General features: G+C 42.2%; 1 protein-coding gene across 1 annotated transcript; it reads left to right on the top strand.

Annotated features, from left to right (window-relative positions):
- Positions 1-85: 85 nt before the first annotated feature.
- LOC121553668 (minichromosome maintenance complex binding protein) lies at positions 86-16,838 on the top strand. The gene is made up of 16 exons (XM_041866961.2): positions 86-431; positions 897-982; positions 1,121-1,261; positions 1,578-1,619; positions 1,975-2,064; positions 2,327-2,456; positions 11,247-11,386; positions 11,592-11,689; positions 11,800-11,972; positions 12,171-12,294; positions 12,579-12,693; positions 13,937-14,102; positions 14,556-14,689; positions 15,487-15,651; positions 15,883-15,971; positions 16,091-16,838. The coding sequence occupies exons 1-16, from the start codon at positions 374-376 to the stop codon at positions 16,215-16,217; spliced, it is 1,878 nt and encodes a 625-aa protein (XP_041722895.1). The 5' UTR covers positions 86-373; the 3' UTR covers positions 16,218-16,838.
- Positions 16,839-21,844: the final 5,006 nt, after the last annotated feature.

Below are 21,844 nucleotides of genomic sequence, written 5' to 3'. Positions count from 1 at the left end.
CCGGTTGCGAAATTAAATATGAGTAAGATTCAGTGCTGCCAGCTACTGCTGTGGATGAGCTACTGCAATTAAAAAAGAATACGTTTACACAAAGTTTCTGATTGACTTTACTCTCTAGTCGACAGTCAACATTAGTAACATAGATATTATTTAAAATGCAATCATTTTAAAGATATTGTCGAAAATATCTCTAAAAAGATCCCGCGACTACGAGGACGTTACGTTCTAATTTCTAGTGACGCAATTTTCCCGCCAGTGTGAACACGGACTGAGTTGTGCTCCCGGAGAGAGAGTGATAAAGTTATTGAGGAATAATTATTGATATTTTCTGTAATTTGTTTTATCTGCCCTCCAAAAGATTTACTGGTAAACAATGCCTTCATCTCACGATTGGATAAACAACCCATTGGGCGTTATCGAAACGATGTTTGGTAAGAAGACAAATGCCGTGAATGAGGTGCTGCTAGCGATACCATGCTGGTTCAGGAACTTAGCTAGCTAGCTAACCGATGCCCGCCACTGTTAGCGAGCTAGTTACGAGTTTGGAAACAGCTGATTTCCAGATAAATGGATCAATACAGATGGTCTTATCAGATTAAACAAGCTGATGAGACTGGAATAATTTACTAACGTTAGCTAACATGGAACTGCTATAAGTGTGGTTTTGTTTTAATTTTCCAAATACCACTTGCTAACGTTAGCTAATAAACATTGGTTGATTCGGAGTTAATTAATATTTAGTGGAATTTCTCTTTTGTATTATAATAGTTACTGTTGTTTCTTATGATTGGTCAATACACATGTTTACGTCACCCCTTTACACGGTGTTGTGACTTTCTGCTGATTAGCATGCATAATGCGGATGTGGTTTGTCTGGCTCTTCTGTTGTCCTGCAGCCCAGAGCAACTCTAACCCAGAATGGGAAGCAAAAGTGTTGGAATACTTCAAAGGGCAGCTGAAAGAAAAAGAGGCTCAGAGCTGGGTATGGACTGAAGAATGCTATTTATTCTCATTTGACTAACATTGGTCTCTGTGAAGTAGCAGCACACTAAGCTGAATATAGAATCCAGCACACCCTTCTTTTGTACATAATTTCTAAGCATGTTTGTTTTCATTTCAGGTTCCTTCGCTAAACGATGTGCCCCTGCACTACTTAAAGCCCAACAGCCTTGTGAAATTCCGTTGTTTGGTCCAAGACATGTTTGATCCAGAGTTCTACATGGGAGTGTATGAGACTGTGGACCCCTCAACCAAGGCCAACGTAAGACCTTTCACTCTTCCATTGCTTTGGTTCAGTAGCTGCATAATGCACTATATTACACAGACACCTGCTGTCAGTGTTATCTGTCTAGACATTTGCTGAGACTCAGAGAAATTATAGGATGTTCAAGATGTATTTCACCTAGCCCTGTGAAAACAATCAGTTTTCGTTTGGTAGATAGTTCATAGTCAATATACTTGTTGAAAGTGCATAGTCAATTTACTGTAATTGTTGGAAGTATATGGTCAATAGGAAAAAGCTTTTCCGATCTTGTTCTCTTCCTCCAGTCATTTGTTGTCTGTCTGACAATTCTCAGGTTTTGAGATGTGGGAAGTACAAAGATGTCACAGAATGTGGGGTAAGCTCATCTCTCTAACAGGGTCCCCTGTAGCTCAGTTGGTAGAGCATGGCGCTTGCAACGCCAGGGTTGTGGGTTCGTTTCCCACGGGGGGGCCAGTATGAAAAATGTATGCGCTCACTAACGGTAAGTCGCTCTGGATAAGAGTGTCTGCTAAAATGACTAAAATGTAAATGTAACATTGTCTAAGCTCAGCAGTAGCCATAGTTTCAAAGATGTGTAGCTAATGTATTAGGCCTTTGCATGGAAGCAAGTGGTGTCTACAATGTAGATGTAGTTTGAGCCCTGGAGTGGCAGTGTTTTAAGATTCAAATTCACATGACTAGTCTTGATTACCTGTGTTCGTCATCTTCAGGTGGATTTGAACTCCAGAAACACTGTGACTGCCGAGAGACAGACCTTCTATTGTGTCCCTATTCCAGGAGAGAGCCCTTGGGCTAAAGAGATATCCTTTCTTTCTGCTGTGGTATATATTCAACAAAGCATTTGTATTTGGCTATTTGCCAAAAGATGAGGGACTTATCATCTGCCTTTTTGGTCAAAATTTGGCTTTGAGTCTATGAATATGATTATGCAGTACGCTCTGTGATTATCCATATTAATTGTTTGTTGAATTGAGTCTGAATTTTGCTCACTATTTGTGAAGGTGAAGTGGTTTGCCTAAGTAGCTGTCTCAAGCTATGGAGTTGTTCTTAACTCTGCCACACAGCTATGGCTGTTCTAGTCAGGCCAGAGTTGTCCCATCCACCTCCTATGTCCCAAGCAGACAGAAGCGCAGCTACGAAGAGGACGACGACATGGACACACAACCCCAGAAGCAGAGAGAACCACACGCAGGTGGGTACACACTCCTTAAACATGCATCCAAGTAAAGCAGTTCTGAGTCATGTTCATTAGGGCACATTGTAGCAAAACCTTTTAAAAACGACATGCATTCAGATAGTACCTCCCCAGTTTGGACAGTTTTCTTTTAGTTTCATGCCTAGTGAACCAGGTTGAAGCCACGGTTTTGACAGTACTACAATGGTTCCTCATTTTAAAAGTTGCATCATACCACAGTAGAGTCTGGCCTCCTGTAGCTCAGTTGGTAGAGCAGGGTTGTGGGTTCAATTCCCACGGTGGGCCAGTATGAAAAAATAAATAATAATGTATGCACTCACGAACTGTAAGTCGCTCTGGATAAGAGCGTCTGCTAAATGACCACCCCCCCCCCCCAAAACAAAAAACTGCTTCGGTGAGTCGCGGTGCTTGCCATTAATACTCATTTCAAACACCAGAGGGCATCTTTGAGCATATATTCTTCATCTAGTCTTTTTTATCATTATTTTATTAACAAAAACACAAAGATGTTGATGAACAAATACTGTATGCTTCTTTCTATTGGATAAACAGTGTATATACAGTGAGGGGGGAAAAAAGTATTTGATCCCCTGCTGATTTTGTACGTTTGCCCACTGACAAAGAAATGATCAGTCTATAATTTTAATGGTAGGTTTATTTGAACAGTGAGAGATAGAATAACAACAAAGAAATCCAGAAAAACGCATGTCAAAAATGTTATGAATTGATTTGCATTTTAATGAGGGAAATAAGTATTTGACCCCCTCACAATCAGAAAGATTTCTGGCTCCCAGGTGTCTTTTATACAGGTAACGAGCTGAGATTAGGAGCACACTCTTAAAGGGAGTACTCCTAATCTCAGTTTGTTACCTGTATAAAAGACACCTGTCCACAGAAGCAATCAATCAATCAGATTCCAAACTCTCCACCATGGCCAAGACCAAAGAGGATGTCAGGGACAAGATTGTAGACCTACACAAGGCTGGAATGGGCTACAAGACCATCGCCAAGCAGCTTGGTGAGAAGGTGACAACAGTTGATGCGATTATTCGCAAATGGAAGAAACACAAAATAACTCCCTCGGCCTGGGGCGCCATGCAAGATCTCACCTCGTGGAGTTGCAATGATCATGAGAATGGTGAGGAATCAGCCCAGAACTACACGGGAGGATCTTGTCAATGATCTCAAGGCAGCTGGGACCATAGTCACCAAGAAAACAATTGGTAACACACTACGCCGTGAAGGACTGAAATCCTGCAGCGCCCGCAAGGTCCCACTGCTCAAGAAAGCACATATACAGGCCCGTCTGAAGTTTGCCAATGAACATCTGAATGATTCAGAGGAGAACTGGGTAAAAGTGTTGTGGTCAGATGAGACCAAAATCGAGCTTTTTGGCATCAACTCAACTCGCCGTGTTTGGAGGAGGAGGAATGCTGCCTATGACCTCAAGAACACCATCCCCACCGTCAAACATGGAGGTGGAAACATTATGCTTTGGGGGTGTTTTTCTGCTAAGGGGACAGGACAACTTCACCGCATCAAAGGGATGATGGACTGGGCCATGTACCGTCAAATCTTGGGTGAGAACCTTCTTCCCTCAGCCAGGTCATTTGAAAATGGGTCGTGGATGGGTATTCCAGCATGACAATGACCCAAAACACACGGCCAAGGCAACAAAGGAGTGGCTCAAGAAGAAGCACATTAAGGTCCTGGAGTGGCCTAGCCAGTCTCCAGACCTTAATCCCATAGAAAATTTGTGGCGGGAACTGAAGGTTCGAGTTGCCAAACGTCAGGCTCGAAACCTTAATGACTTGGAGAAGATCTGCAAAGTGGGACAAAATCCCTCCTGAGATGTGTGCAAACCTGGTGGCCAACTACAAGAAACATCTGACCTCTGTGATTGCCAACAAAGGTTTTGCCACCAAGTACTAAGTAATGTTTTGCAGCAGGGTCAAATACTTATTTCCCTCATTAAAATGCAAATCAATTTATAACATTTTTGACATGTGTTTTTCTGGATTTTTGTTGTTGTTATTCTGTGTCTCACTGTTCAAATAAACCTACCATTAAAATTATAGACTGATCATGTCTTTGTCAGTGGGCAAACGTACAAAATCAGCAGGGGATCAAATACTTTTTTCCCTCACTGTACATCATTACCTATTGTAAGGTTGTTTTTTTTGTAGGGGTTTGATGTATTTTCGTCAGGGCAAATCAGGTCTGTGATATTGAGTTAGAAATTTCAGACTTTAGTCTGTCAAGCATTTTACTTATAAAAATAAATAACAAAGGGAACCTTGAATAATTAAACAATAAATGAACTGCATGTTGACTAAAGCAATTGCAATCATGAATGCATGCAACTGTTTTTAATCTTGGCTGTACTATTATTGTATTTGTTGTTCCAAATGGTCAGAATTTTTTCAATAATACATTTCCTTCTCTCTGCTGCCAATTGCCAGATATCTTTATTCTTATTAGCCAATGCCTTCTCACAGGCATTGAAGCTTCGAAGTAGGCTACAAGTGAAGACAGACCGATGCAACGGAGCGCGCAACGTAACAAAATGTGGAAGATTCAAGGGGTCTGAATACGTTCCACAGTGGTTTGGAAAGTATTCAGACCCCTTGACTTTTTCCACATTGTTACGTTACAGCCGTATTCTAAATGGATGAAATAAAACATTTCCTCATTCATCTACACACTAACCCATAATGACAAAGCGACAACATGTTTTGAGAAATGTTTGTAAATTAATTACAAATAAAAAACAGAAATACCTTATTTACATAAGTATTCAGACCCTTTGCTATGAGACTTGAAATTGAGCTCAAGTGCAAAAACCAAGCCATGAGGTCGAAGGAATTGTCCGTAGCGCTCCGAGACAGGATTGTGTCGAGGCACAGATCTGGGGAAGGGTACCAAAATATTTCTGCAGCATTAAAGGTCTCCAAGAACACAAGGTCCTCCATCATTCTTAAATGGGAGGAGTTTGGAACCGCCATGACTCTTCCTATAGCTGGCCGCCTGGCCAACCTGAGCAATTGGGGGAGAAGGGCCTTGGTCAGGGAGGTGACCAAGAACCCGATGGTCACTCTGACAGAGCTCCAGAGTGCCTCTGTGGAGATGGGAGAACCTTCTAGAAGGGCAACCACCTCTGCAGCACTCCACCAATCAGGCCTTTATGGTAGAGTGGCCAGATGGAAGCCACTCTCAGTAAAAGGCACATGACAGCCCGCATGGAGTTTGCCAAAAGGCACCTAAAGGACTCTCAGACCATGACAAACAAGATTCTCTGGTCTGAGGTTTTTCAGCGGCAGGGACTGGGAGACTAGTTAGGATCGAGGGTAAGATGAACTGAGAAAAGTACAGAGAGATCCTTGATGAAAACCTGCTCAGGACCTCAGACTGGGGTGAAGGTTCACCTTCCAACAGGACAATGTACATTTACAAAGACTTATGTGTTTCTTAAAAGAATAGCTACTGTTTTCCGGTTTTCAAATCAATTGGATTGGCTACTTTGGTTAATTGCCTTTGTGCGCTGGCAGATTGGGCACCTATTGAAGGCCAAATGGCCTTGCCCCTAAAATCATGAAATTCCAGGCCTGACTATACCTAAAACATCAATTTCAAGTCCCTAAAAATAGAAATCAACTCAGCAAGTCTCTTGTCCTGCTGATAGATGGCTTCTTTTGTATTCCAATAATAGGTTAGGCCACCGAACGATTCACACCTGGCCCGCAGTTGAGGCATCGCCAGCTGTGAACTCTACAGCATGCTCTTTAATTATTGCCTTATGTTAGCATGCATAACATTATTTAACAAATTCTGGTATTTTGAGTGATGTGATAGACAATGCACTGAATCATACAGCATCATGCCGGTTGAAAGGAATTTTGATAATACACTGCTCAAAAAAATAAAGGGAACACTTAAACAACACAATGTAACTCCAAGTCAATCACAATTCTGTAAAATCAAACTGTCCACTTAGGAAGCAACACTGATTGACAATAAATTTCACATGCTGTTGTGCAAATGGAATAGACAACAGGTGGAAATTATAGGCAATTAGCAAGACACCCCCAATAAAGGACTGGTTTTGCAGGTGGTGACCACAGACCACTTCTCAGTTCCTATGCTTCCTGGCTGATGTCACTTTTGAATGCTGGCGGTGCTTTCACTCTAGTGGTAGCATGAGACGGAGTCTACAACCCACAAGTGGCTCAGGTAGTGCAGCTCATCCAGGATGGCACATCAATGTGAGCTGTGGCAAGAAGGTTTGCTGTGTCTGTCAGCGTAGTGTCCAGAGCATGGAGGCGCTACCAGGAGAAAGGCCAGTACATCAGGAGACGTGGAGGAGGCCGTAGGAGGGCAACAACCCAGCAGCAGGACTGCTACCTCCGCCTTTGTGCAAGGAAGAGCAGGAGGAGCACTGCCAGAGCCCTGCAAAATGACCTCCAGCAGGCCACAAATGTGCATGTCTGCTCAAACGGTCAGAAACAGACTCCATGAGGGTGGTATGAGGGCCCGACGTCCACAGGTGGGGGTTGTGCTTACAGCCCAACAACGTGCAGGACGTTTGGCATTTGCCAGAGAACACCAAGATTGGCAAATTTGCCACTGGCGCCCTGTGCTCTTCACAGATGAAAGCAGGTTCACACTGAGCACATGTGACAGTCTGGAGATGCCGTGGAGAACATTCTGCTGCCTGCAACATCCTCCAGCATGACCGGTTTGGCGGTGGGTCAGTCATGGTGTGGGGTGGCATTTCTTTGGGGGGCCGCACAGCCCTCCATGTGCTCGCCAGAGGTAGCCTGACTGCCATTAGGTACCGAGATGAGATCCTCAGACCCCTTGTGAGACCATATGCTGGTGCGGTTGGCCCTGGGTTCCTCCTAATGCAAGACAATGCTAGACCTCATGTGGCTGGAGTGTGTCAGCAATTCCTGCAAGAGGAAGGCATTGATGCTATGGACTGGCCCGCCCGTTCCCCAGACCTGAATCCAATTGAGCACATCTGGGACATCATGTCTCGCTCCATCCACCAACGCCACGTTGCACCACAGACTGTCCAGGAGTTGGCGGATGCTTTAGTCCAGGTCTGGGAGGAGATCCCTCAGGAGACCATCCGCCACCTCATCAGGAGCATGCCCAGGCGTTGTAGGGAGGTCATACAGGCACGTGGAGGCCACACACACTACTGAGCCTCATTTTGACTTGTTTTAAGGACATTACATCAAAGTTGGATCAGCCTGTAGTGTGGTTTTCCACTTTAATTTTGAGGGTGACTCCAAATCCAGACCTCCATGGGTTGATCAATTTGATTTCCATTGATAATTTTTGTGTGATTTTGTTGTCAGCACATTCAACTATGTAAAGACAAAAGTATTTAATAAGATTTTCATTCATTCAGATCTAGGATGTGTTATTTTAGTGTTCCCTTTATTTTTTTGAGCAGTGTATTACAGTTATCAACACACTCGTCACTCCCGTTCAACAACTCTAAATCGCTTTTGCATGCGCTCCAAATTGATAACTTGAAGTAACATTTAAGTAAATGAAATTATCGAAAGGAAAATGTGATTATTTATTAGCCTAGTGGTTTAGTATTTCCGTGCATATCATGTGAATTAGGCCTCATGTAAATTCATTGTCAAAAGCTCAAGAGATACTATTGCATGTAGGTCTAGATTATTTATGGGTTGATCATATAGAAACATAAAAACGTTATTTTAACAACTCCAAAGCAATTGTCTGTCTATGGCGGAGGAACCACTGACTCACTACCTTTTCCCATAATCAATGCACATGCAGGTAACTCTTAACTGTTAGGACAGCAGATGAGGTCTCCTAAATATCTGTTGACTAGGTGGATCTCTTATGACTGGAGAGGCTTCACACATAGCAAGTTATGGTATTAAGACTCAAATAATGACATTACTTATTATATTGATGATCATAATAATTGTAATAACAAGAAAGAGGGTTGAGGAGCGAGAGCTGCTTGCATATTATATGACAAACAGGTGGCGTTAGATTACAACAACAAAAAACGGCCTTTATTATAGCAAAGGTTAAAAACAGCCGGATTTGTTAAATTGTTTATCCGACATGTTGTGGTTGCGTGAGGCTTGGTGCTCACGGAATCAGTAGGCTATTAAACAAACACTCAAACAGGCAACAGAAGCAGGATCTGTCTTATTTCTGTAGATATATTGATGATTTATAAATCCAGGCACATTTAACAGTTAGGCCATTGATTATAGACCTAATTCAGTTGGAGTTTACTTTTTCGTCAAATTCACTATTATACACATGGTAACAAATGAGGAAAGGCTCCAATTCAATGGCGCACTGAAGATTGTTTCAGAACCGTGGACTGCTATATTTTTCAGCATACGACTAAGTGACTCACTCATTTGTAGCTTTCATTCAAAATAAGTTATACTATAAAGCAGGGTTAAAGACACATTATTTCTGATCATCTTTAGCATACCCAGTCTCTCGCTCGCTACAGCTCATTTCGTTTGAATTATTATGTGGATTATAATAAATTGATATATTTTTAGGGGTTGATGTATTTTTCATTAGGGAAAATCTGGTCTGTGATATTGCGTTAGAAATGTACAACTTTAGAGGACTTAAGCCTGGAAAACATTTCAAGTTTGCCCTTTTTGGCCATTAGGCTGCATGTTACAATAGGTCAGTCAGTTATCTGTATCCTAAACTGTGGCACAAATTGGGGGATTTTTCACACCTAGCCGAGCTATTAGACTAACCCTTTGTAAATTAATGGAGGTGGGAATGTTTCTGTCCAAGAGTCTCTCCTCTTGCGCTAGAGTCCTGCATCGGGCAAAAAAATCAGCTGGCGGATGGTCCAAGAGTTGAGAGACAATGGCGCAATTACACTTGACCTGTGGATTCCGATTTTCAAAAAATAGGATACTTGTGCCTTACAGTCCATTACATAAACCAAAAGTGGGTGCTGGTGGAGAGCCACTCATAAGGCCAGCTATTGTGAAAGAATACTTATGGATCTTGTTGATTTCCTCTATCGCATCAGAGGCCACACTCACCTTGGAGGCAAGCAAACAGCCTACTTTTCACTTGATAATTATGTGGTTCCAACGGATAAAGTGTCACCTACAGATGGATTTGTGGTGTCCGAGAGAAGCGAGCCTGCGACCAGGCACGTTGGATGACGTCCTTTTCCTGCACAGCAGGAAGGATTTGAAGAAATCTGAGTGATGAATGGACTATTTTTGAAGTTATTGTTTTAGTAGCTATATTAGAAGGCTCTTTCAAAGCGATTTGAATTGGCAATGTGCCGCATTGTGAAAATATAAATATATTGTTGTTTCAAGGCATTGTTTCTGTTTAGCCAAATGTTGAATAGACATGCAGACAAATGAATTAATGCAGGGAAATAGGAATAATAGCCTACTGTCTGTAGTCATAAAAACAATTAGGCTAAATCAATGTATGTTATTTTGTTGGGTAACGGATTGACTCTCGGAACTAAGAAGTCTGCTTTTTTCTTGAATATAATCATTCAGAAGGTTAAACCCATAGGTCTTAGGCCCGCAGTAAATTAAATTAGACAGGTTAGTTTTTCATTAGGTTAAAATAATCCATGCCTTCTGGCAATGTTATAAAGTCTAAACGTTATGGGCGGAGCTAGAAAGTTGGCTGTCAGAAGTATTACAATGGAAATGTACTTTTAATCCGTCTGTCAGCATATTTCAAGACATGGCATATGAAGGTGCATGCAGTGAAATACCCGATGGGTTGGATAATACTTTTCTTGTCAATCATCTTGAAAAAAACGTATATTTAACTGGAAATCAACCGATATTCCATCATTAACACAATGGAAAGGTCAGATGCTTTACCTAAATGTTGAAAGTGTGTGGGCAATGGAGAGAAACAAAATGGTGCAGTTTGAGGCCGTGTGGTGGAGAGTGATGGTGATTTGAGAATGTGGAGTTGAGCAGGTGTGATGTAGTCGATCATTATGTGATGATGTGGTTTGTATGTTTTGTAATGCAAAAAAAATCAAAAGTAGTGCACAAATTTTGGGGGGTGGAATTACCGCTCCCAACACAAATCTAATTATTAATTCTGAATAGGATTTATTTGATTTATTTCGTTTACATTCTTCATTGTAACCATAATGTCACAAATAATTGAACACACACATGAGCAGATGAACTTGGTCAAAACATTTTTTTATTAGACTCTATAGGAAAGAATGTCGTACTTATTTATTTTGATCCAAAGCCACAAATGAGTGAGTCACTCAGCTTTATGCTGACAAATATAGCTTTATGCCCCAAAATAGCCTACTAAATAGGCCAAGCCTAAGCGAATACATTAAAAATGGTCTAAATAAACTAGTACATTTCATAAATAAAACAAATTTAAATAGCTCAGGTCTTGAGAATATGAGCAACCTTTATCTGTCCGTATCCTCGCTGGACTCTTCGGTTTCTTCTTCTCATAAGCAAAGAAGGACTCCATGTTTCAGAAACTCACTTTTATATAGAGGGGCTATCAGTCTTTCCACACTGTGGTAAATAAAGCCAGTTTGTTCTCTTAGAATTCTTTGTCTGTTTTTGGAGGGAGAGAAGCCAAAAGCGTAACTCCCCCTTGTGATAGTGTGGCGCCATGACGGAATGATGCAATTTACCACAATCTGCCACCATCTACCACAGTGTCGCCGCATAAGCTCGAAACGTTTAATTGAGGAACCACTGTACCAACTGTTCTCTCTTCTATTTATAGAGCCCCATGGCAACGGGGACTCCAAGCGGCAGGAGACCGAAGCCCCCTCCAGCCAGACAACGGCCCCCTCAGACTGTTCCTCCCATCTGGACCTCAACTTTCCACTGCCGGGGGAGAGGGGGCCAGCCTGTCTAGTGAAGGTAAAACTAACAAAATCATCCTGTGATTTTAGGCCCAGACTGTCCAGTGATTGCTTCCTTTCCAAGAATTATATAATATTTTGCTGCCTTGCCTGGGTTCTGTAACTAAGCTGTATCAAGGGACTAGCATATTTCTGTGTCAGAATATTCAAGTGATTCCAAAGATCCCATTGACTCTGTCACTCACCAGGTGCTCTGTTGACAGGTCTATGAGGAGTTGGACAGCTTCAAGCTGAACGACACAATGGAGGTCTATGGGATTCTCTCAGTCAACCCAGTCCTGGCTGTGCTAAGTGAAGAAAAGTAAGGCGCTTGAGTTTGTTTTAAATAAGGTTGATTTCATTTTTGTTGTGGTTATGTGTGCGCACGTCTGTGTGTGTCCGTATTGCTCACAGCATTGTGTATCCACACAGAGACCCCTCGTCGTTGCTGCTAGACCCCACAGAGAGTATGGAGACTCCAGAGGAACAGAGAGCTCACGACCCCCCTGCTTCACTGGTGCCCCGTCTCCACTTGCTCTATGCCCGCCCCTTGCAACACAACAACCCTCTACTGCCCTCTGCTCCCACGGAGGAACAAAGCGCCTGTAAGACTAGGACACATCACAATATACGTTTACTTGTATTCACTGAGGGCAGTGCAATTCTCCCACTGACATCAATTAATTATTTATGCGAAAGTCTGAATTTGGGTCCTGATTTGAATGCTTTTTAAAATCAAATTATAGAGTTCCTTAACTGTTCCGTGGAGGTTCTGTTTTAACTTTTGGGTCTCACCTTCTCAGTTGTATCCTCTTTCCTGGTTGAGATGGCATCTGTGAGGGCAGAGCTGCTTGCTTACCTCACTCACGTTCTTCTGGGAGACGGACTGGCTGCTGAGTACCTCATACTACACCTCATCTCTAATGTGTGCGTGTGCACTCCATACACAAAGGGATGGTTTCCCAAACCCAGTTTAAGCTTAGTCCTGGACTAAACCATTCAATGGACATTCTCCATTGAGAATTATTTTTAATCCAGGACTAGGCTTAATCTGGGTCTGGGAAACCGGGCCAGAGATAAATGATGTATCTTTTCTTACTCTATTTATGACTCCATATCTGTAGTGCATAGTGAGTACCCCCACAACTCTTTATTCGAATAAGCTCGAAGGTGGTTCCTGATAGTGATTGTGTGGGTCTCTGTCATCACAGGTATACCAGACGGGATGTCCTGCCTTTGGGTAAATTCACCCTGAACCTGAGTGGCTGTCCACTCAACTCATACACAGAGCGACTCTATCAGATCATCCAACAGCTGGTGCCTTGTGTGAGTTAATATGTCCTATCATGGTCCATATTAAAGCAAAACTGGTTTGACTGTTATTTGAGATTTGAATTGGGATGCTGCAGCATTTTTGGTTGCCACTAGTAATTGAGGTTAAAATGGTATGGAACACTGATATGCAACTCTAGCCTGAAGTATGGCAGCACAGTTTCTAAATTGTCATGACTAAATTAATTTAGCCTTCCACTTAAGGTCCGTATTAGATTAGAGTCTGACAATACTGAAAGAATGCATACTTTGTAGATCCCGAGTGCTGAAGCGGGTAGCGCGTCAAAATCGTCTGTCCTCGGTTGCAACACTCAATACCGAGTTCCAAACTGCCTCTGGAAGCAACGTCAGCACAATAACTGTTGATCGGGAGCTTCATGAAATGGGTTTCCATGGTCGAGCAGCCGCACACAAGCCTAAGATCACCATGCACAATGCCATGCGTCGGCTGGAGTGGTGTAAAGCTCGCCACCATTGGATTCTGGAGCAGTGGAAACGCGTTCTCTGGAGTGATGAATCACGCTTCACCATCTGTCCGGCCGATGGATGAATCTGGGTTTGGCGGATGCCAGGAGAACGCTACCTGCCCCAATGTATAGTGCCAACTGTAAAGTTTGGTGGAGGAGGAATAATGGTCTGGGGCTGTTTTTCATGGTTCGGGCTAGGCCCCTTAGTTCTAGTGAAGATACATCTTAATGCTACAGCGTACAATGACATTCTAGACGGTTCTGTGCTTCCAACTTTGTGGCAACAGTTTGGGGAAGGCCCTTTCCTGTTTCATTATGACAGTGCCCCCGTGCACAAAGCGAGGTCCATACAGAAATGGTTTGTCGAGATCGATGTGGAAGAACTTGACTGGCCTGCACAGAGCCCTGACCTCAACCCCATCGAACACCTTCGGGATGAATTGGAACGCCAACTGCGAGCCAGGTCTAATCGCTCAACATCAGTGCCCGACCTCACTAATGTTCTTGTGGCTGAATAGAAGCAAGTCCCCGCAGCAATGTTCCAACATCTAGTGGAAAGCCTTCCCAGAAGACTGGAGGCTGTTATAGCAGCAAAGGGGGAACCAACTCCATATTAATGCCCATGATTTTGGAATGAGATGTTCGACGAGCAGGTGTCCACATACCTTTGGTCATGTATCACACAACATACATTACAAGACTTGAACCGACAGACAGTTTATCAATGTACATTTAAAGTAACTGGTTACGGTTTTCCTTCTCCCCGGTAGTCTTACCGTCTCAGTATGAGCCTCCACACCATGAACAGCATGCGTTTGGTGCCTAAGAAGGACTACGTGGCCAACCGGCTGGTGAGTGGAGCCTTGCAGCTGGCTAGGAACACCTCCCTCTTCCTGGATGAGACGCAGCTGGAGCAGGGTCAACTGGACAGCTCCGGTAAGAGGAGGGGGCTCTGGGAACTAGGGCTTTGACCCTGAGCCACTAGGGCAAGAAACCGAGGCCCTGCCCAGAAACAACTTTTAGGCTGTAGATCTGAGAGGATTTGATAGGTGTGCACAATGTGGTAATTGCTCCACCTTGCCCGCTGATAGGCTAGGTGGATTTTTTCGACGTTGCTTATACCTGTCTTATCCTCTCAGATCTCCACAAGTGGGGATAGGGGGTAAGGACAAGGGGTTGATTCTGGGCAGGGGGCGAAAGAACTACGGTACTGTACTGCGGTGACAAACGCGCAGCAGATATCGGAGTGCCTCTAGCTTTTGTGTGCGAAAGGCAGGCTATATTCATTAATTCATTTGGTTTACCAATTGCGGTAGTGCAATGTCATTTCATCCATCGAATAGCTTTGTGTTGTGGTAAGATGTTCATAGATATCCGTGTGTGCTATAGGTGTGCGGAACATCACTGCCCTGGGGAACCTGATCTCTTGGCAGAAGGTTGATTATGACTTCAGCTACCACCAGATGGAATTCCCCTGCAATATTAACGTGCTCGTCACATCAGAGGGCCGATCACTGCTGCCGGTGAGTTCAAAGAGGGTAGAGGAGGCAAGGCCCACACCAGAGGGCGTAGGAGGGGCCCCTGTGTGTCCCCGTGTGCGTACAGGGGTTAGGTTTCAGCCAGGCTCTCAGGAGACTGACACGTGTCAAATGCCATGGGGTTGTTTCCAACCAGCGTCATCATGCTGCCCCCTCTCACTGCCCATTGGTCAGCCCCAGCCCCCTAGCAGCGCTATGGTCTGGCTTTAGAAGTTGGCCTCACTGTGTTGCAAACGGCCTAAAGAATGCGCTGTGTGCTATTTCTGTGTGTTGATCTAATGGAGTTGCTATGACTGCAGCTGTGCCACCGGGACAATCCTGGCCAGAGGTGTCGAGATAGGGCTGTCTATCAGGCCACACCACATTGAAGGGCAGGGTGAATGTGTCATAAACAATTGTGGGAGCAGATGGTCACAAGTTAAATCTTCCTGTCGATGTTGAGTACGTGTTGTGAATGTGAAATGAGCGGATGAACTCCCAACATTTATATACACACTTAAACTCAGTGGCATGGTTTCCACCAGGCGAGCCAGTGCTTACTAGCGTCAGAGGTTTGAAATCAAGCCCTCAACATGACAACATCCTGCAAATACCTTGTCAACATATTTGCCAATCTCCCATTGACTAGATGGTCTGAATCTTTGTCGGGCCGTTACAGGAAATAATCTCATGTTGAGTCTCGGGTTTTAAACATTAGTAAGCTGTGTCTTGCATGGAGATGGTGCGATGTGGAAATTAGGCAACCCCCCTGTGTTTCTCATAGAATCTTTCCCATCCCACAGTCGGACTGCCAGGTACCCCTACAGCCTCAGGTGACCCCACCCAACATGGAGGAGTATCTCACTACCATCCACATGGCACAGTTGACATCACAGATTAACAAGTTCCGTGTGTACCTGAGTGTGGCCCGAACCCTCGACTACAGCATCTCTGATGAGGTCACCAAGGTAAATGCTACTTTAGATTTTCTGATTTCCAAACCTGGCCTTTATGAACCTAGCTTCTGTGCTGAAAGCAGGATTGAATAGTTAAGCTCAATCAAGGTGTTTGTTTGTCGTGGTATCAGGTTTCCAAAACCTGTGTGGTTACCGTGTCCACTCCTATTTTCTATAGAAATGAGTCTTTGTTTCTTATTTTTGTTGATTCTTATTCAGTTGCCTTGTTACTGTTTTCCACAGGCAGTTGAGGATGACTTTGTTGACATGCGCAAAGATGACCCCCAGCGCGTCACCGCAGAGGACCTGCATAGGATGCTTGTTGTAGCAAGGTGTGTGAAAGTTACGTGAAAGTTATTCAGCCTTGTCCTGATGTCTTAATTCAGCATAACATGCTCCTCAAGTGAAGCAGTCATTTTGTGTCGCTAACTCGCATAACGTTTGTCCTCAGGTTGCTCTCCTTAAGTTTGGGACAGACCACCCTTTCCCGAGATGGATGGATGAGAGCCAAGCACATAGACCTGCTTCGCAGGAGCAGGACCGAACAACAGAAGAGTCTCAATGGCAACGAGCCTTAATCACAAACACCCATTCGGTGTGGAAATAAAAATATGTTATGTGGAACAAACATTTTTCATTTTGATATCAGAAGAGCAAATTTTTGGAAAAGTTCAACTTAATAAAACTTTTATGTACAAAACTTTTGGTTCTTTTTGTATAGCACTGCGATTGTATTTAGCTTTTTTGCTTATGTGTTGGGAGATCAGGATAAGCTTTTTATCAATTGTCATATTAGCAATTTCTTGATAAGAAAATTAAAATCCTGGCAAAAAAAAGTAACAGGACTACCGGTAATTGTACTGACGTTTTCAGTGCCTTGTATGTTACTGCCTTAAACTCCATTGTAGTACCGTTTACATTTTGGATTCTGTCTAGGTACGTTTGTGAACTAATGCAAAATATGCTATGCCAATGTTCACTTTTCCTCCCCTAAGTCTAGACCATAACTTCTAGTTTTTATATCAACATGTTGGATCTGGTACATGTAAATAGGGCATTTTGAGATCATTTTATTTCACCCCCCTTATGCCTGAAAGTTCTCAGGAGTCAATACAATGATCTTCCCAAAAATGTAAAAATAAATGTCTTCAGTTTGTGAGCTATACTTGTTTGTACTCATTAAAATATGGTCAGCTTGACATTTTGTTATTTTGGGCTAATTATTAAGGGACACCCTGGATTCGGACCCAAATGCATATATCCAAAATGAGTTGAAGCATGAACATTTTCACCCAACTCATGAAACAGATTCAGAACAGTTGGACATGTAAAATAGTTTATTCAATTTACTGAAATTATTCGAGACAGTGTGTAGCTACAGTATATTTTTCATAAACCCAGGAAAAAATACTTGCAACGGTAGAAATATGAATAAATAGGTTATTTTAATATTGAATAAAATGAGTACAACATGACAAGTAAGTTTAAAGAGATGACAGTACAACCACAAACATGGGACTATGCAGGAAAATGTACTTAAATGCTGTGCATTCGTGTTGCGTCTAGTTACTCACAAATGTAACTGTACATTATCTATGGGCAGGATTAGGGTTGCAAAATTCTGGGAACTTTCAATAAAAATCCCTGGTTTTCCCAATATCCCTGTTGGCGGTTTCCTGGAATGAGGGAATAAGCAGGAAATCTGGAATCCTCCAACCAGGATTTCTGGAAAACCAGGGAATTTTGCAACCCTAGGCAGGATTCTTACTGGAACATGTCTGGTAAATTTTTCCCCAACCCTGGTCCTCGAGTACCCCCAACAGTACACATTTTTATTGTAACCCTGGACAAGCACACCTGATTCAACATGTCAACTAATCATCAAGCCCTCAATGAGTTGAATGAGGGGTGTTTGTCAAGGGCTACAACGAAACTGTACTGTTGGGGGTACTCTAGGACCAGGGTTGGGAAACACTGTGGTAAGTGAAGTCAACCATTGATGCAACCTGATCTCAGCGCATTTTGTACTATTCTGTACGTAGATCCAAGACACCCCGTTTAGTACACTGTTACATTTGGTATGGTTACATAAGACCGATGGTTACTTAAGGCAAAAACGAAAAGAGGGTGGTGGATGGGTGGGCGTATAACACGAACGTCTAGCAACCCAAAAGTTGCGAGTTCAAATCTCATCACAGACAACTAACATTGTAGCTAATTTGCAACTTTTCAACTACTTGCTACTTTGCATATTAGCTAACCCATCCGCTAACCCTTTAACCTAACTCCTAAACTTAACCCTAACATAGCTAACGTTAGTCACCTAGCTAGAATTCGTAACATATTATACGTTTAGCAAATCCGTAGCATTGTATATTTTGAAAATTCAAAATCCGTAGCATTGTATATTTTGAAAATTCGTAACGTATAATACAAATTGTAATTCGTAACATATAGCATATGAAATGGTTGATGGACATCCACAAATGAATACTTACCATATGAAACGGAGTGTACATATTTACGTACAGAATAATAAAGAATGCTCTGAGACCAGGTTGTATGACAAATGAAAGGTGGTTTTAAAAGCACTTGGTATATATAAAAAATAAAAATAAAATCCCCCTTCCCCTCTGCAAATGTAAGGAATATGCCTATTGCATATGAAGAAAACAAAAAATACTCAATTCCAACATTAAAACCCCATCTCAAAAGGAATGTTTACACTTATTTTCTTAATTTTTACAGTAGGTCCGAGTTGCTCCAGTCCAGTATATGCAATCCTAAATACAATAAAATCACAAATTCAACCCTTAGCCCTGCTTAAAGCCTTATTATATTCCTATTGCATTGCAGCTATCATATTAAAGCTCTGGCAGTGCAAGACAATATCAGCAGGTCTGGTGACTGAGGAGTCAGCACCCACAATTCCCAGGACAGACAACAGTCTCGCTATATAAGGTTACAAAGCAACATGTACAACCATCCCAGACTCTGGGATACAGCTGGTGAGCAAGCTACACCACTGAATGCTGCGAAGAACAGAGGAAATGACAGATTAGTACAAAAACACAAACGTTTAAAGGTGACAGTGACCATTTATCTTGGGATATTCCTGCCTGAGATAGAACAGAAGATTCTCCTAGTAGAAGCTACCACACCCGGAACATAATTACAAATAATTCGTAGACTGCAAATTAATCGCAAGAAGCCCAAACAGATATAATATTGGAATAAAATGTCATAATTTCAAACATTGCTTACATTTGTTTATGATCACGTGTCTATTATTCTTGGAAATAATCACCCAAATAAAAAATCACTTGAAGCTGATTTCCTGGTGTTTTTTATATCCAACAATGAACATTCAACAAGAAAAAATTATATATATTTTTTTGCTCAGAAATCTTGGGGGGCCAAATTCGGCCCACGGACCGCCAGTTGGGGAACCCTGCTTTAGGGGGCGTCGTCAGTGTTTAGAACAGAGCTCTCCAACCCTGTTCCTGGAGAGCTACCGTCCTGTAGGTTCACTCCAACCCTAATCTAGCACACCTGATTCTAATAATTAACTAGTTGATGGGCTGTATCAGGTTAGTTACAACTGGGGTTGGAGCAAAACCTACAGGAAGGTAGCTCTCCAGGAACAGGGTTGGAGAGCCCTGGTTTAGAATCAGTAACGAGTTCAAATGGGTCGCGCTAACTATAACCATTAACCAAATGAGAGTAGCACTGCACTGCCTGGTTCCCAGATTATTTTATGGTATGGCCCATAGGCCACATGGAAAAGGCTATGGATCAACAGGAAAGACCTGCTGGAGCGCCCCCTTTGACTGGGAGTTACGGTAGTTCAGATACCGTTCTGTACATGGGGGGAAATCTTCCATACATAATGTGTTCACAGGAACACCCCATATTATGAGGAGGTTTAAAAGCCCTGATTCACACAGTCACATGGCATATAGTAAACACATAATCACTAGATATAGGGCATAATCACTAGATATAGGGCATAATCATTAGATATAGGGCATAATCATTAGATATAGGAATGTTGCTATAGCGCCTTCTAGGACTGAAAAATCATGTCAAATGGAGAATCTTCATAAACACTTTTTTTGTCCAGTATTAGGCTTAATCTAGGTCTAGGAAACTGGCCTATGTGGTGTACCTGTGTCAAATGCCATTCCATTGCACTCAATATGTATGCAAGTTTGTATCCCTCCAAAAGTTGTACATAACAGATATTATAGTTCTATTTCTACAGAGGGCACACAAAAATACCAGCAGCAGGTGCCTGGGATGTTTTTCTGCACATCTATTGTTACACAATCTCCAGGCTTCCACAGGACTGGCACTGCAAGATTGTTACACAAACATGTGCCACACAAACACACACAAAGCTCATGTCCTGAGCATTCAACACCATTTAAAAGCATATAAGCCGGAGGATGGAATATCCCAAAATAACGCTGATGTTACCCTGAAAATGATCTCATATACAGCCCCAAGATCAAAGAAATGATGCTGCACCATGACGGAATAAACTAAACTCTAAAAAGGTAGATTTGCCATAAATACCTGCTATACACAATCGCCCACTTTCATTTCCTGTTAAAGCTCACGCTTTAGATTCAGGAGTGCATAAACATTGAACAGTGTGTTTTTATAAGGTTTGGACAGGCCACGTTGCATTATTCTATATGCTACTGTAGTGTCAAACATGAGACAGACTTAGGGTTTCGTAAACCTAATGCACCCTCACAGACATTAGGTACAATCATTTGTATACTGTTTTTATTAAATCCTCTCTACCCACTAATGCTTACAGAATCAAACCAAAATTATTTTGTCAGTTGAAAGTGAATATTGGGTATTCTCAAAGAAAAACGCTCATTACCCTTCGGAAATGTTCAGCAGCAGTGCATCTTACTCTAACATCAATATGATCAAAAGCCAAAGTGTACAGAGATATAATTCTATGTCCATCAACATATGTTGGTCAATGGAAAGGTTCTACTCAGGGAACAGATATATATAAGTATTCAACCCCTTGGATTTCTTCACATTTTGTTGCGTTACAAAGTGGGATTGAAAAATATTGAATTGTGATATTTTTGTCATTGATCTACACCAGGGATGGGCAATCCCAGTCCTCGGAGGCCTGACTGGTGTCACACTTTTTCCCCAGCCAACACCCCTGACTCCAATAATCAACTAATCATGATCTTCAGTTTAGAATCCGATTAGTTTAATCAGCTTTGTTTGCTAGGGATGGGGAAAAAGTGTGTGACACCACTCCGGCCCCCCAAGGACTGGAGTTGCCCATCCCTGACCTACACAAAATACTCCTAATGTCAAAGTGAAAATATTTTTACTTTTTTTTATTACAAATTAATACCTAAAATATAGCTGTTGCATAAGTATTCGTCCCCTTTGTTTAGGCAAGCCTAAATTAGTTCAGGAGTAAAATGTTGCTTAATAAATCACAATAAGTTACATGGACTTACTCTGCGTGAAATAATAGGGGTTGTCATTATTACTTATTCTGTCCCCCATACATACAAGGTCTGTCAGTCAAGTATTGAATTTCAAGCACAGATTCAACTACAAAGACCAGGGAGCCTTTTGAAAGCCTCATAAAGAAGGGCAGTGATTGGTAGATGGGTAACAATAACAAATCAGACATTGAAGATCTCTTTAACCATGGTCAAGTTAATAATTATGCTGTGGATTATGTATTAAACCACCCAGACACATAAAATATACAGTCATCCTTCTGAACTGAGCTGCAGGACAGGAGGGAAACTGCTCAGGAATGTCACCATGGGGCCATTGGTGATTTTAAGACAGCTACAGAATTGCTGTGATATGAGAAAACTGATTAATAACATTGTAGTGACTTCACAATAATGACCTAAATTACTGTGAAAAGAACAAGAAGCAAAGGAATACACTGTCTTATGTTTGGGGCAAATCCAACTCAACACATCACTGAGTAACTGCCTCCAGTCTGCTTCTGGGAGAGGAATTCACCTTTCAGCAGGACAATAACCTACAACACAAGGCCACATCTATACTGGAGTTGCTTACCAAGAAGACAATGAATGTTCCTGAGTGGCCAAGTTACTGTTTTGACTTAAATCTGCTTGAAAAACTATGGCAAGACTTGAAAGTTGAAGATTTTTTGAAAATAATAATGGGCAAA

This window comes from Coregonus clupeaformis, chromosome 37 (assembly GCF_020615455.1).
Source record: "Coregonus clupeaformis isolate EN_2021a chromosome 37, ASM2061545v1, whole genome shotgun sequence".
NCBI lineage: Eukaryota > Metazoa > Chordata > Actinopteri > Salmoniformes > Salmonidae > Coregonus > Coregonus clupeaformis.
Note: the sequence above shows the minus strand (reverse complement) of the source record. Positions and strands in the feature narration are given on the sequence as shown.